The following is a 17,545-nucleotide window of genomic DNA, read 5'->3' on the forward strand; positions in this document are numbered from 1 at the left end:
ACTGGAAGTATTAACATAATTTCTACAATACTATATATATATATATATATATATATATTTTTATATATATATATATATATATATATATATATATATATATATATATATATATATATATATATATATATATATATATATATATATATATATATATATATATATATATATTTATATATATATATATTAGGGCTGTCCAAAAAAAATTTTTTTTTCAGATTTGATTGCATAGTTGTTTATTTTGTGCCATTTGACATAGTAATTAACTGTGCAAAAAATCTTTCCAATCAGATAATGTTTAGGGGGTGCTCAATGACCATAAAGTTTTACGAAAAATGTGAAAAACATGGAAAAAGTAACAAAGTTCCACAAATTTCTAAAACCCGGTTAATTAGATTTTTAATTTGATCAGTTTTAATTATCTCTAAATATTAAATTCTGAATACAAATTACAATCCACATCCACTTTAGACTGGTTTATTAGCAGAGAAATTAATGAAATAAAATACTGCAATACGACTAAAGTTCTGCGGTTTTTGTTATATCAGAATTTTTCCAAAATAAAACACTAGGATTTTTGACTCTTTGTCATTGATTAAAATACGAATTATAAACAAAAAAACATATGAGCAATTAACATTTAATTATCGTAATGTTATAGTTCGTGCAATGTTAATGCTAGCGAGGACTATAACTCTTCAGAGTACACTTTCTGGCATCTGGCATTCGCTTTCTGTGATCCTCAACCACCTGAATTAACCTCTGCATTTCAGATTCATTCCTTGTAATCGATTCATTAAACATCGACATTAAAGCCACAGATCGTTCGGCAGCATCATTTACTACTTTCAATGAATATACTAAATTTTTTCCTTCTTGGTATTCTGGGGAATCATTCCAGGTAGCTGGATCGTTGTTGAACAGAAAATCAATATCAACCTTCATTGACCGCAACGCACTTGCTGAAACTGATGTCACCAGCATGTCCAGAGATTTCTTCTCTAGACTTTCAATGTTCTTTGATTTGATCAACCTTTCAGACCAGTTCTCACCGTGAAATTTCATGTTGGAAATCATTTTTCGCTTCTCTTCCGTTTGAAGTTTGTTTGAAAACAAAGCTAGTGGGACCAATTCTGGTGAAAGGTACCACAAATGGTTTTGAAAGTTCTTGACTGCTGCTTCGGAAATCGTTTTATTCACAACTGCAAACTGCTTAAGTTGCTGAAACAGAAACAAGTCATTAACTGGAGCATCGCTGGCATTTGTGCATGATATCCAAGATTTTACATAAACCAGACTAGCAAATAAGCAAAATTCACAGAGATTTTTTTCCTCTTTTGTGGTCAACTTGAACTCTTCACGAAATAAATAAATCTTAAAACAATAAATAACCTTGGCCATCCAGCGAGCCATGTGATAAGCACCAGGGATCTTGAAATGATAATTTTTCTCTTCTTGATCAGGCAGTTTTCCAAGTATTAACAGACAGAGATCCATGATTTCTTTGTAGTCATCCCTTGGCATTTTAACATGCAGGTTTTCTTTGAGGAATGCAATCACTTCATTTTGTAGTTCTTGCACCAGGGGTATTTTCATTCGAATGTCATCCAGAGGTTTAAAATTTCCTTGATTAACTTTGGGCCAATATTGCTGAAATCTCTGGAAAAGAGGTATGTTGGGACCAGATGATGGTCCAAATAGTGATCCAAACACTCCTGCTACTATGATCTCATGAACATGGTGTCTGCAAGCGAAATATAACAAATTTCTACCTATATGTTTCTCTAGAACTACACATGCACCATTTTTGGAGCCAGTGTTAGAGGCGGTAGTATCAAAACTCATTCCAATAACATCACCAATTATGTCCCAGAAATTAAGCAGATGAATAACTGCTTTTGCTTGGGCTTCTCCAGTTCCAGCTGACAGTTTTGCTATTCCAAGTATTTTGTCAACATTGTGACCTGTCACACCTACAGATAGCCGGTCAACATTTGCTTTAGGGGCTGCAGAATTTGTACGATCTATCATCAGTTTGCCATCCCAGTGGACGATTAATGGTGGTTTGTCCAAATCGCAGAACTCAGTTCGAACAGTGGCTTCAATATTTGATCGATGATAGGTTCGTTTTCTACGGACTGTAGAACGTGACAATGATCCATCATCGAGGTTCTGTCCACCAGCCCTTGCAATTGCTGCTGCTAGTATAGTAAATTTTGTGTCAGATAGATTAATTCTGTCTAATGTTGATGAAACATCAGGCGAGTCAAGAATTGTATCTAAGATACATTATCGTTTTGGAGTACTTGCTAAACTTGATTCAGCTGACCCTGAAGAAATTGCTTTACTGACCTGTTGTCTGTAATAAACAGGGATTTCTATCTCAAAATCTCTATCAACCATTTTGTCATTATCAACAGCATCGTTATCGTTGTCATCACTATAACTTTCGTCATGTAAAGGTTCAATAACAGGAACTATTGCACTCGCACCAGATTGTCTTTGCTCTTCTTTTAGCTTTCGTTCTCTCTCTGCTTGTTTCCTTGCTTCATTTCTTTCTTCTAATTTTGAAAGTTCTTTGTCCTCTCCAAACATCACCATTTTTCTCTGACATCTCTGATCCAATAAAAATTCTTTATCTTCTTCAATTCTGATCATGGTTTCAGCATCCTTGTGGGCAATGTCAAAAAGTAGGCCAATGGTGTCTGTAAATGATTTCTCTCTCGATTTCTGAGAATCTGACAATCTGGATTTATTTTTTTTTATTAATTTAAATTCCTGGACTAAAGTTTTCAACTTTAAGACTACATTCGGATGAAATGCTGTCGGAATACGGGCTTTATTCCAAATAATAATCAGTTCATCAACAGTTGTTTTAAGACTTTCAGGCACTGACTTTTTGGTTGAATTAAGATGATAAAAAAATGTTTTTAAAACATCAGATGTTAAGGGAAGAACTTTATCTGGAAGATTTGGCTCTGGTTGTCCAATTAAAAAGATTTTGGTTTGAAGTCGTGTAGAGATAGCAACACGAGATGATGCTGCCATTTCAATGATAACTGAAATATTATGAGAAAATCAAAACTCAATACCATATTATACAAACTTATCATTCAGTTGTTGGTTTATGCAGCTGCAGCAATATATTATAATAATTATTACTAAAGAAATTAAATAAATATTTTCAAATTAGAAATTATTATTATCTGCACTTAATAACAAACAATACACTACCAGACTACCATGCTAGTTTTCTGTAATAGGTTACTAAGGTTAGGTACTATGAAAATATTAATACATTTGCTGTCAAACTGAAATTCCAAATAAAAATAATATTTATACTTGTAAACCTTTTTATTCTGTTTGAACAAATTCTAAATTGAGTTAAATAATAGTATTAAAATTATGAATACAAATTTTAACAAAATGATATAAACACAGTTGTTTTAAACACTAGCAGACATTTTTTAGTCTGGTGCCCTGATGACAGTTAATCTGCTGCACTTTAATTAATCTATATAGCACGCAATCAGACAATATTTCAGTGGAAAAAATCTAACTAACCAGGTTCTAGAAATTTTTGGAACTTTGGAACTTTTTACACGTTTTTGACGTTTTTCGTAAAACTTTATGGTCATTGAGCACCCCCTAAACATTATCTGATTGGAAAGATTTTTTCCACAGTCAATTACTATGTCAAATGGCACAAAATAAACAACTATGCATTCAAATCCGAGAAAAAATTTTTTTTCCTGTGTTCACATGAACAGCCCTAACATATATATATATATATATATATATATATATATATATATATATATACATACACATATATATATATATACACACATATATATATATATACACACATATATATATATATACACACATATATATATATATATTTTAGTGGCGCACAAAACAATAATCAAATGGGTTAAAATGTTCTTGAATGGAACTATCAAAAAGCTGTTTATAATCAATAAAATATTAAACATTTTTTAGAATCGAATGCATTTAGAATAGAATGAGGTGATAGAATTTCATTACAGATTTAATGATTCAAAAAACGTTATTATCAAAGCCAATTAATTTAGCATCAAACACTTCTTGAGTAAAATTTTTTAGAATTGAATTTCTTACATACTGTAACCAAATAAAAATAAAATAGTTGGAGAGTTTTTTTATAATCTAAACTACTTAGAATTGAATCTTACCATTCCTTGTTGGGATGGAATCATTTACAATCAAATTTAAAAATTATATTAGTTTTTAAAAAAGAAAAATAGAATACAGAAAAATTGGATGTGACAAATTTGAAATATTTGTGTATACTGCAGGGGACTCACAAAAAATAGAGAAATAGCTTCACCAAAAATAGAGAAAACAAGATTTTTGTGTGTTTTAAGTGAAAGCGCCATCTGCTTTGTGACAGAAGTGGAAAAAAAGTATTGTCAATTAATTTATTTTAGACAATACATGGTCAAACTTGTTGAACTACATCCCAAATCTTTGATCACCTTCCAGCCCTTGAAAAAATACGAAGGATGGTTTCAACTACACAGCTGCCTTTGTGTCAAATATAGAACAATGTCATCCAGTCCTCTATGGAAGGTGTCAAGTCTGCACTTTCTTTCAGGAAGTGTGTAAGAAGAAGTTGCTATAGCACAAACCCTAACTCTCCAAATGAGGCAGCTTTTAACATTTTGCAACCCAACCTATTCACTAACATGTATAAAAGCCTCAAAGAGTTTGATAATCAGCAAGCTTTGCTCTTTTGTTCTTCCACACTGCTGACATATGTCAGAGAAATCCTTTTTAACTATAATTCATTTCAATGTAAAGTGGGAAATAAAATAATAAATAGGGATTACCTAAAAAGACCCTAATGTATCAAGACAAACATGAATTCTATAGTGCATGGAACAAGTTTTTTATGGCTCTTTACAATCTTAAAGATATTGTAGTTGGCCACCATGGAAGATTCCTAGAACCAATAAAAAGAGTAGTGGTTTCTAAAAAATCAAGACCAATTACTAAAATTAAAAAATGGCAAAAATATGATAGTGTCATAGTTGGAGTTTGAAATGATGAATGATAATATTTAATATTTTGCTAGAAGTGACATTTTATAGTATAATTAAAAAAGTGCATTATTATTGATAGTTAACACATTTTTTAAAGAAGATCACTTAAGTTTTGACATAAAATCAATTCTTTGAATTTGAATAAATTTTGTACATTTTGAATTTTTTATGTTTGTTTATTTGATAAACATCACTTCAGCGGTTGTTTATCAAATGAACAAATCTTTGAATAATATAGAATTTTCATTTAGAAATAAATCTTCTAGAATTAAATTAGTTACTTAAATGAAAGCATTTATGTATGCAACAATAGTATAATACATACATAAAAAACATGTAGAAGTTGAAACGCTTCTTTACTAGATATATAAATTAATCATAAATTAGAATTAAAAACTATTTAAGAGCAAAAATAACATTTACACAAGTTCTTAAGACAAGAATAATAAAAGAAATTTTATAAATAAAGAATTTTAATATATACCAAATGGCTCATCAATAACAGTGGTCAAAACTGGCTGCTTATTCTTTTCTAAAAAAGAAAAACTGTATATTAAAAAAAAAAAAAGTAAAAAAAGAGAGTTTAAAACAATCAATTTAAATGATATCTGCAATAATAGTAACCTGTTAAAGAAAATTACAGAAATATTTAATTGAGCAATTCTACTCCAAGAAAACAAGGTTTTAAGAAAAATTTAGCTTTAACCATGAACACAAGTCCATCAGTTTCAAATAATTGCATAAAAGATATCATAAAGCTAATAGTATAAATGTACTGCACAATTTTAAACTATAAGGTTGTAGGCTCAATAGTTTATCCTTCGAAAACAAAAATATATTTGAAAGCAGTAAGAAATAACATGAAAACACCTTCAATATTTAAACTTAATTACTAACAAAAGTCATAGGAATAGTAAATTTTGAACTAAAAGCAATAGCTTTTTTTACTATGTTATACATTTGTGGTTTAAATCATTCAGCAGTAGTATATGTAGATCATGATTTAAGAACCATTTAAGTTAAATAGTTTAAATGCATGATCTAGTGAATGGTTGTTACTGCAAAAACTAAGCAGCAGCAACAAAAATATCTTTTTAGTTATTTATTACAAAAATATCTTGTGGCATACCTTTCAGACTTCTTCTTTCAGTTTTTAGTCCTTGAATACATATTAACATCAACACAAAAGAAAAAAACTTCATTGCACTGAGTGGGCACAAAGTTCTAAAATGAACAAATAAAACTAATGTCAACAACTGCATTTGATATTTTAACATACTTAATGGCTTTTATAGAATGTTCTCAGTATAGTTTGTCTCAAGAACATTTTTTATCTATAACTATAATTATTAATTAATATTAATTAATAACTAATTATAATTTATAATTATTTTTATTTTTGATTATCTCAAAATCTTTTAATATTGTCTGCAAGAGATATTGACATTTTTACTTTTGACTTATAACTTTCAATAAGCTTCATCAATTATTAGCCATATTTTCCAGATTTCTTAAATATTTATTACAACTTGGTGCTTCATTTTCATCCTAGTAGTGTTTCTCATACATGTGCCCATCTATATTTACAATTCTTGAATTACTGAAAGAGATTAAAGTTGTAATACTTTATTTTTTAAAACAATTTACATCAACAAAACTTCCAAAATGGAGTTTTAACTTATAACAAAAGACAGATGTCTCATAATCTTAGTTCACTATCTCGAGCAGTATTTTTGGTCAGTAGCTTAGCAGATTTATGCACTTGACTTTTGGGATGTCATTATCAGAAATGAACCTCCACCATCAATCCCAAGTTTTAATTGGCTTTGATGTCAAAAAAAAATATCTATTGAAATTTTTAAGATTTGAACAATAGGCCACAATTCATTTTGATGATTGTCCTCTGTCTGTTGAAACATCAATTTGTGTGATGCAAAAAGATTCTGTTAACAACTCTCCAGCTTGAGCAGCTTTGTCTATAAATTTTGGTACAGCCAATTGGGTGCCAGTGTTTTTGTTTAATGTTGAAGCCATTTTTCTTATTGAATTGTTTGATAAAGTAGCTGATAAAGGTGCTGTGAACAATTTTTGCACATAACCATCCTAAAAAATTAATTAAAATTGAAAATACCTAACTATACACTGGATTGAGGGTTAGTATCCAAACCTAATTTTACCTGGAGCTAGTGGGAAAAGATGACCTCCTGAAGACTGCCTAACTTCATTGTTCCATAAGGTTATGCTCCTTTGTTTGAAATGATAGTTAATGCAATTTGTTCAGCTGCTTGTGTGTCATATTCTACAAGTTTTCTCAGATTTTCATGCTTGGTCCCTAATATAAAGTGGTGTGGGTATCCTCTTACTACTATTGAAAAACACTTAGTAAATCGTTTATCAGCTGCGTTATCACGAAGTCTTTGATGGTTTAGTTGCTTTGTCAAGTGGATGCTTTTCATGAAATTTCTTTCTGGATATTTTTTAAGGAAGATAGTTACATCCAGTGGATGTTCTTGTTTGAGGCTTCAGAACAATCAACTTGTAGTCAAAAAGAGTGAGAAGTGGACTTTGAATAATTCCCTGGTCTCTTTTTCTGCAACTTTACTTGACATGCATTGGTTGACATTAAGGAGTTTAGAAGCTCTGTTAATAATAAAGTCTGTAAGCTCACGATCAGTTTTCATTATATACAAGAAACTAACAGATTTTCTACACGCCTCATGGTTAGACATTTTGGTTGATTAAATTGACGTTATGACAACCAAAAAATGAGGATCGCACAATTTTTCGTAAAAGTTACGTCCGTTCAAATTTAATATCTTTGATTAAAAATACGGGAACACATACATTTAGTTTAGTTCCATTATAAGAAAGATATTTTAATAACTCTAATTTACCTATCAGCTAATATTATAATCACTCATTTTCTAAAATTTTATAAAAAATACATATTAAAAATTTTTATGCTTGGGTGACTTAAAGAGTAAAAAATATATCTATTTAGTAAAATACTGTGTGAAATAAAGCACCAAGGTATAATAAATGTGAAATTTGTCGAATAAGACAAATAATTGATGACACTTATTGAAAATTATAAGCCGAAAATTAAAGTTTTAATATTTCTTGAAGAAGTTATTAAAAGATTTTGAAAATTTTTTGAGTCGGATGCTAGCTGACACCAGGATTGGTCAGCTCAGCTTACCAAAAACAGGGGTTAACCTCAACAGAAGTTGAGGTTAACCCCTCTTTCTGGTAAACTGAGCTTCATTTAAGGTCAACTTTTAATATATGGCTTGATATACTGTTGCTTAGCATTACTTGTCAAGCATTAAAAATTTTTTCTTTTTTTAGAGACTTTGCCGAATTTATTGCCAGTTTCTTGCAAATTTTGACGGGTTTTATATTCATACAAATTTTGTTGTTTTTGAAAAATTAGTTCAACTGATTAAATTGAGTATCACTATTGCACAGTATGTTAAAGAGTTAAAACCAAAAATAAAAGTAATCTGAGACTGCAAATTTTTTTATGCAACTTTACGTCTAAATGCATAAATTATTTTTAAATCAATTAATTTCAAATGGCTGATAGAAGAGTTTGCACTTTATTTTAGTGTTATTATCGAATTCGACTATATCGACTAAAAGTTGACTGGTCGAAAGTCGAAATTACTTTGAAAAATCAAATAGTCGATTTAATTGACTAAGGGTTTTTTACTAATCGACTAAAAGTCGATTTAGTTAGGTTATCATCCTGATATTCTTATTTCTATTTTTTCACTTGATTTAATTTTATCAACCTTTAACATTGTTATCATGCTGACCAATTAGTAAAGAGGAATCTATATTAGCATTTTATCTTGTAAAGATAACTTATTTATAAAGATTGAGCAATGCGTAAGAATATCACTCTTAGCGGTTTTTTTAATTCAACCAAAATATCTGAACATTGAACCAAATTTGCTGTATCACATAAACTTAACTCTTAGCTTACTGTATGTAGCACCATAACATTAATGTTTCCTTTTTCTCATTATAGTTACCAGTTGATGCTTTTTAAAATAAAACGTAGTTAAGTAATTTGTTATGGTACTCAGTTAAGGATGCGAAAAAGTTTTAGAAATCTACCACCCCAAAAAATTTAACCGCCCCATCTGCCCCCACCTATATACGCAACGGTTTTTTATTAAGTTTTTTGTTAATCTAAAAAATAAATTGTCAAGCAACATTAAAGTATATGATTATTATAAAATTTTTAATCAAATATTTCAACTAAATCGATTTTTAGTCGACTTAGTCGATTTTAAAAGTGTATTTGTTGATTTTGGTCGACTTTGAAAAACACATTAATCGATTTAGTCGACAGTCGAATAATTTCAAAGTTGTAACAACACTACTTTATTCGTTATTTTTATGCGTTATTAACAAAAGAAATTATGACCTTGATGAACCATTATGATTTTTATAATCTTTAGGTAGAGTGTGAATACAAGCAACAGATCATTAAAATAGTCTAGGCTCAGTCACTTCTGAAACGCAGAGTAATTTATAGTTCCATATATAAATAACTGAAATACTTAATATAAAAAGGATTTGTTCTAAATAGAATTGCTAGCGTTATTATATTTCTTAAACTTGAGGCTGCCCTTGGAACACTGAAATTTATGTTTCTTTTTATAATTTCGGTTAGCTACCATATTATGTGCTATCATTTATTTAAATACGGATTTTAATGCATCAGTGATCTAATAGGGGGTATCAAGTATTTTGTGAATGGTGGTATTTTCAAAATAATTGGGACTAATTATGCTGATTATTTCTTCGCTAATCAACTCAAAATTCAAGTAATAATCTTTTATTTTCAGCATAAGAGTTCCGAAATAAGAATCAACGAGATTAATACGATTTTAATAAATATTGATTTCAGTTTTTTGCGTTTAAATTACGTTTATCATTTTTGTTAACTTAAAGCTCCTATTTTCATATAGTTATTTTCCAAGCAAATTTAAAGTATAAAAAAAACCTTTACTTATTATTGCATGATGAAAAAATATGAAAAAATGATAAATAGAAACAAAGATACAAAGACTTGAGAAGATATGTCATAAATTATTTTTAAACTTAAAGATTTTCATTTAATTTAAAATTTTATGACAATTTAAAAAATTTTGATTTATCGGCTCAAAGAAACAAACAATATTAATTTTACCTCAAAAAAAAAAAAAAAAAAAATGACACAGAAAAAGAAAACAAACAGAAAAGTTGAATTTTAACCTCAATATAAAAATAAAGCACTTTTTTATTTCAACCAAAAAATTTTCATGAAACCATTTTTTCCTTTTTAATACTGAAAGCTTTACCTTTTACTCCGGGTGCCGGTTTTTCTAATTTTAACTATAGTGTTAAAATTGTAATTTCATTCCATTCAGGTTAAAACATACTGAATGAAGTATTAGGCGTGTGATTACAAGCGACAAACACTATTTGCTTGTGAGCAAACTTTAAACTTAAATTGAGTAATCGCGTAAATATTTTTGGCTTCAAGCGTTAAATGACCCAAAAAAAAAAACATAACAGAAAAAACCAAAAACAAACAAACAAAACATAAACAAAAAAAATCGTTTTCAAATAAATCAACTAAACAACTTTGTAATAACAATTATTTTTGTAGCCTGTTGCTTTATCAAGATTTTATGCTGCTTTTACTCTGATTATCGAAGAGTTTATTTTTTTAAATCAAGAAAACTGGCAGCTTTAATATACAGTTAGTATATTTTGATAATATACTTTACAGAATCTAACCTAAACAACAAAGATTTGTCTATATCTAATGCTGATTTAAATAGATATGTATCGCTTATATATCTTAGTTGGGGCCTTTGTTACCTATAAAAAAAAAAAAAAAATGTAGCTAAAATCCATAAAACCATCAATAAAGTGATAAATTTCTTAAATTGTTAAACAACCCATAAAGATGATAAAATATTTAGCAATTAATAATATAATTTTTATCAAGTGCAATGACCAACTTATAAAAGATCTGCCAGAGGAAATTACCAGCCCAGCTTTTGATTTTTAGGCTTCCCTAAATCATCACTTAACAGGATCAATGCGAATTTTGAAAAAAACATTTAAAAGATTTTTCTTGCACTAAAAAAAAATTAAAAGATAAAGTTTAAACATGACATAAGCGAAGTAAAGAGATTAAAGAATATATGAATGTATGTGAAGAATCAAAGTCATGTATTGTTTGTAGACAGATTAAGTTTGCTAATACAGAGAAGAATAAATAGGAACATGAAAAAATGCACAATATAAGAAGTGCTTGAAGGAGGGTAAGAGAACAAAAGGTGTTTGCGTTTAACCAAGGGCTCGTAGTCATTGCAAAGAATGAAAAGGCATTTTTGAACATGGCATCTAAAGGTATTTATGTGTACCATGTGGTGGAGCTGGCGTTTGAAAACATGGTAAATTATGATGAAAATGTTGTGACGAGCAAGCAGGCTCGCTTAACATCAAAATAAGATATATTATTTAATGGAAAATATTTTTCTAACCATCTGTCAATGTATCAATGAATTTTTCGATTCGTAAGCGAATCTTTTTAGTTTTTTTATTTTTACGATTTATTCAAGAACTTTTGTAAATATTTTTATCTGACATCAGATTCGATGGAGACGAGCGTGTAAGCCGCGCTTTGTTGAGCTCAATTCATATTGTAATTGGATCATAATCTACTAAATATCTCGCAAAAAATATCTTACGATCTGTATTTATTATACCATAACAAATAACTAAATAAAATCAATTTTTTCACAAAATGTATATATTGTACCAACACATTTTCTTGTAGCATCACCTTGTGTCTATCATCATTTTTTTGCGTAAATTTTTTGTTGGATGTTTGGTAGTGTTTCGCCACCTTCATTTAAATTTGTAGAAGTTAAACCGTGTTCGAATTTATTTACAGACATTTTTATTAATAATAAAAAAAAAAGAAATTAGCCTGTAAGATTTCATAAATCAGAAACGTTCTACAAATCGAAACGATTCTTAGATCCTTCAGATACTCCTTTTTTATTTATTCATTCCATCTAGTTATTTGCATAAAACATTTTCATATACTATGTTGGTTAAAACATTTTCATTTATTATGTTGGTTAAGCAGTTGTTTAACTTGATTTTGTTGAGTTTTGCCTACATCGCTCAAATGCTCTATTCGATTAAACAAAATCGCAAGCTCACCACTCATAACTTTAAATTCATTAAGAGCTTGAAAGTCTTGTTGCTTATAATTACGAATGTAGTTAAAAACTACATTATGTTTAAAACTAGTCAAACTAATATTTCTCCCAAATTTTTAACCGGCATTTTTTTTTTGCAAGAATTATTTTTAAATCATTCTATTGGTGACACATTGCATGTCAATTTCTTCATTTTTTGTTTAAACACGAATGACCACAGAATACTTGATCACCACATTAAACTTGATCAGTGTTGTAATATAATATTGAATGCAAGTAGTCTTTCAACTCATTCTTTGGTTGAAAACCATAGTTATAGAAATAAAATTTTTCATCTCCATTTTTATACGAAGCTACCCAGTGAGTTTCACTACAAAAGTCTTGAAAAAATGAGTGCGGCATTTTTAGTTTAGACAATAGAGTCTAAATTAAAAATGCCGCACTCACTTTTTCAAGACTTTTTCAGTATCGTGTAGATATACGCCCTTAAAGTTTTTCATTTTCAAATCTGTTTTGCTTTTATCAGCGCGTATTTTATATTTGTCATAGGTTTTATCCGCGTGTATTTTATCAGCGTGTATTTTATATTTGAGGTTTGTTCAAAAGTTAAATTTTATCAACTTTTTAATTTTGACGTATTTAAAAAAGAACATTAAAAAGTATTTGTGGAATGATGTTTCAACAAAGAGAAAAAATAGTTAATAATAATGATAATAATCAAGTAAATATAATAATCAAGTAATTATAATAGCAATATTACCTGTTTTTTCACTTATCGATGCAATAGCAAAAATAAAAACAAAAACAAAAAATGAAGAAAATGGGACATTAAATGCAGTTTTTTGAATCAAGAGTAAACGTTCTAGATATTTATTATAAGAAAACAAAAATGTTATCATTTTTGATGATGTGTTAATAGAAAGTCACAAAAAATATGAAGCATATTACACTCGTAAATAACATAAAATTCGGGTTGTATTTATCTTGCACAGAATAATATCCCGCTTTCACTACAAACTATGCTTGAGAATGCAAATTTTTTTGTTTACTTTCATAAGACGCAAAAGGTAAAATTTTATAATATTCGGATCTTGTTAGCCAAGAAATGACAATAAACGAATTTAAGAAGCTATATGAAATAGTTTGGAATAAACCACATCGGTTTGAAGTTGTAGATCAATCTAGGAACTTAAACAAGAGAAAGTATAAATGTGGGTTTGATTTTTTTTTTTTCAAAATCGTGTTTTAGTGAGATTCACTAAATGGATCAATAAAATTTTAAAGGGCGTCTCTACAAAGTAGTTTGCACAATGAGGCAGGACCAGTATAAAGAAGTTCTGGAGAACCAGTTGCTTCCTCAAATAGCAGATTGGTCTAAAAATGTCAAAAAAATTCAAAAGAAGTCCAAAAATGTCAAAAATCTAATATTTATGCAAGATGGTGCAACTTGCCACACAGCAAAAAGTGTTATGGCTTTTTTAAAACAGAAAAAAGTAGATGTATTGCCATGGCCAGGCAACTCACCTGATCTTAACCCCACAGAAAACATTTGGGAAATAGTAAAGCGAGATGTTGGAAAAAAAAATCTTACTAACAAGCAAGATCTTATGGAATATATTATCAGGATCTGGCACAATAACCCAGAGTTGACAGAAACTATAAAAAGTTCAATTGCAAGCATGCCACGACAAATCGAAGCAGTTATTACAAATAAAGGCGGTTTTACAAAATATTAATACTTAATATATATTTTATATAATTTATTGTAATAACCAATAAATATTCAAAATGTTTAATTTTATTTGTTTATTTTTCATCAAGTGTAAATTTATAAATAAAGGAACAAGCTTTAAATTACACCATTAGTTTTCTTTTTGCCAAAAAATTTATTTTTTACACAATATTTACAAAAAATTACAGCTGGTCCTAATGTGATGGCCGACCACTGTATGTTAGGAAATAATTCTTAAAAGTATATGTAAATATATAAAACGAGATATACTAATGTAGAAGTTAAAATTTCTGAATGATAGAAACAAAAAAATGCTAATAAGTTTAATCTAATCTAGTCTGTATTAGCAGTGGAACTATTAGCATTCGTTTTAGTCATGATGATCTAAAAGATGCTTTCTTAAATAGAATTATGAATTGGTTGCAAACAATCAATATGTACTTTTTCTTAAAAATTCACGATTAGAAAATGTGTAAAGGCATTTGAAAGTGGTAAAGGGGTTAGTATTAAAACGAGCAAAACACAACGATTCAAAATATAAACGTAGTCTTTAAATATTTTTGGGTGCAGTACCAGGTTCGTAGCCAGCTTCTACCAAAATTTGAAAAAAAATGTATTGCCAGCCCTTGGCGCCCTATCTAGTCTTGATAATGCTGGTGCTCAAAAATGAATAGGTAATTTGATTGGCTTACACTTTAAAAGTGATGGATGTGTTGGATGTCAAATTTTGAAGCTTACATCGAAGTACCAGACAGATTGCAATCCCCAAAAGTTTTTGGAAAGGAGATAAAACTGTAGATGTATCAACTGAAAAGGGTTTGGTCATAGAATACAAAAAATTAACCTAATTTAACATTCATTAAAAGCAGAAAGAATTGTTTGAGAAAGATTGAGTAAGAAAGTTCATTGAATTTCTGATGGAATTTGCAATCCAGATACAGCACTAGTTTAAATATCTATGGAATTAATTGAAATTATGGAAATAGATATGGAGGCAACAGCTTTGGTTTGGGCTTTTTAAGTTTAGAAGGTCATTTCGCTAATAAAAAGGTGGTAAAGAAGGGTGAAAAACATGAAGAGATAAAAATGATTGTAGGAGCAAAGCTAAGCGCCATTAATGATATTGTTTCAAAAGCCCTCATTGATAATTTTGTTTTATAAGAAGATTTTGCTAGCAAAGTAAAGACAGTTGATAAAGTATAGAAGTATGATCAAAAACACATTACATAAATTATGAATATGCTTAAATGTCATATAATAAACAAAGAACACTAGATAAATGGAAAAGAGTGCTAGGAGGTGTCAAAAAAAAATAAATTCATATTAACTAAATAGGGGATCCGATGGAACATTTCCTGGAAAGATCGTCCCGTTCGCCTCTCGCACGCTTGTCATAAAGTAAATTTGTATTGAACCATGGACCAATTAGAGATGGACGTGCAACGTATTGTTTTTTTTGCAAACCATGCTCGTTGCGCATTGTTACAAATCTTTTGTTTTAAACAATAGAAATTAAATTATATTAAAGTCTGTCGGATTCGTCGAAAACTCTTGGTCTCGTCTAACCAGTCACATCAACTTCCTTTTAGTTATTCAAGATAACAGCAATAGAATCATGTTTTAACCTTAATTTTATATAGCTAGATATTCTTAATACTTTTAGAAATAACGCTGATGATAATATAGAAATTGAGATCATTTACTTAACTACTTTAGTACATGTATAATTAGAGATGTAATAAATAATACAAAATATCAACTAGTTTTGTAGCTACCTAGAGCATATTGGTTTCGTCTCCAGGGAACTACTCCATCTACTATATTGCTGCAAACTTCCAGTTAATTAATATCATAGAATTTTCTATTTTTCTGTTTAACAAGAGAAATGTATACAGTAAGGATAAATAACTTATACATAAAATGAATGTAAATACAATAAAGAAAAAAAAAATTGTCACAGTTTTAAAGAGTTTAGCAAAGCCAATTTATGGCAAACCGCAAGAATAACTAAGTATTTAATTTTAACATAATATGATTTACCAGCTATATATAAACTAATTTTTATTTGACAAAAGCAAATGTGTTATTATGTGCCTTTTATGACAGATGAAATAGTATATGAAATATGAAAAACGAAAACATGAATTATCTGGCCGCATTTTGCAAGACAATTATAAATTTGAATAACTTTTTAAAAGATTTTGCATTATCTAATGAATTATAGAAAACCCCATTAGAAAATACACTTTCTAAAAAATAATCCATAGTGGAATATATATTATGGAGCTTAAAGAGTAGTCGAGCAAAAAATGGCGACATATCGGAAAAAACACTCTAAAAATACACAAAATTAGGCCCTGTGAATGAAGGACCAAGGAGTTGAATGAAACCAGACCTTGACAAAAAATCTTAATTAGGCCTTTTTATATTTCGCTATACTTTTTTCAGTCATTTTAAAATTATCCTTACAGGTCTATTTTGTTATTGACGGAACTTTGTTTCCACGAAAAAAGTTCCCAAAATTACAAATGTTTATCTTGGAAAAATGATGAAAATCTGTTCGTGCCGACACCTATTTTCCTTTACCTTGGTGTAATTTGTTTAGTATTTTGTCAACGCTTGAACTAGTTACTTTATCCTGAACAGTCTTATAAAACAAATGCTATAAAAGCTTAAACTAATACCACGTGATCAGAGTTTCTGTTTTAAAACTGTGGGCAGCCATTTTTATAGATTTCTTTGTTGACGGGTGAAAATTTAGAGTTTGTCGGAAACTCGCATGGCTCGCTGATTTTTGCAGCCTCTTTGATATAAAACAATAGGTTGCACGTCCATCTCTTATGGGTCCATGATTGAACAAAAACACAAAAGGCGTGTTAAGCTAGGAATTGTTTTATATAATTATCTTTAGTAAAAAAGAATGTCTTTAAATTTAAGATTGGTAATCATGAAAAAAGAAATCAGTTGATTTCTGAATACTTTAATGTTCAATATGATGTTAAAAATGTTAATCAATACAAAATTGCATGAACAAAATACAATAGATATGCCCACCGGACAGTATAGACCATAAATTGATAATTAGAGTTTATTGAAGAGTTGGTTCCAATAAAAGAAAGTTGGTTATGAATATTCGACAACTGAGAAGAATAGTATCCTAAAAAGTTTACCAAATGACGCCAAATGCAAATAAATGACGCTAAAAAGTAGTAAACGTCAGAGCTAAAGTAAGTCTAAAGTGCGCCAAATGAATAATTCTTTGAAAAGCAAGAGTTGATGCAGTTTCATTATCATCTATAATGGCTAGTTGCCATTATAGATGATGAAGAAATCTCGAGAAAACTCTTTTTTTCGACCAGTAACTTGTTTTTTCTTCGGCTTTTCTTTGACATTTGACTTATCTAAGTCACCATTTTTGTTGTTTGGAATGAAGCTAGCTGCTCATGTTACTTTTCTTAGTATTTCATTGATTTGTACATAATTGACTTGAA

At 29.2% G+C, this 17,545-nt stretch overlaps 2 protein-coding genes across 2 annotated transcripts in view; both read right to left on the reverse strand.

Moving 5' to 3' along the window:
- LOC145180677 (uncharacterized) overlaps positions 1 to 7,872 on the reverse strand; it is an 83,942-nt gene extending 76,070 nt beyond the window's left edge. The window contains exons 1-4 of the mRNA XM_090082091.1: positions 7,262 to 7,872; positions 6,538 to 7,187; positions 6,214 to 6,308; positions 5,569 to 5,616 (exon numbers count right to left, since the gene is read on the reverse strand). Coding sequence (XP_089938217.1) covers positions 5,569 to 5,616; positions 6,214 to 6,286 — 121 coding nt within the window. The 5' untranslated portion in view covers positions 6,287 to 6,308; positions 6,538 to 7,187; positions 7,262 to 7,872. The remainder of the gene's footprint in view (positions 1 to 5,568; positions 5,617 to 6,213; positions 6,309 to 6,537; positions 7,188 to 7,261) is intronic.
- LOC149891389 (uncharacterized) lies at positions 195 to 2,281 on the reverse strand. The gene is made up of 2 exons (XM_090083073.1): positions 1,390 to 2,281; positions 195 to 1,218 (listed from the first exon to the last, which is right to left on the reverse strand). The coding sequence occupies exons 1-2, from the start codon at positions 2,026 to 2,028 to the stop codon at positions 676 to 678; spliced, it is 1,182 nt and encodes a 393-aa protein (XP_089939199.1). The 5' UTR covers positions 2,029 to 2,281; the 3' UTR covers positions 195 to 675.
- Positions 7,873 to 17,545: the final 9,673 nt, after the last annotated feature.

The sequence above is a fragment of the Hydra viridissima genome, unplaced genomic scaffold (assembly GCF_058129835.1).
Source record: "Hydra viridissima isolate aposymbiotic clone 2 unplaced genomic scaffold, HvirCarnegie_v1 scaffold_3, whole genome shotgun sequence".
NCBI classification, from domain to species: Eukaryota; Metazoa; Cnidaria; class Hydrozoa; order Anthoathecata; family Hydridae; genus Hydra; species Hydra viridissima.

Excerpts from the sequence above, each read along its gene's own strand:
- LOC149891389 (XM_090083073.1), bottom strand. The coding sequence starts at position 2,028 with ATGATAGATCGTACAAATTCTGCAGCCCCTAAAGCAAATGTTGACCGG. Across the intron at positions 1,219-1,389 it reads TGGCTCGCTGGATGGCCAAG|CAACTTAAGCAGTTTGCAGT; the intron begins GTTATTTATTGT and ends TTTCTGTTTCAG.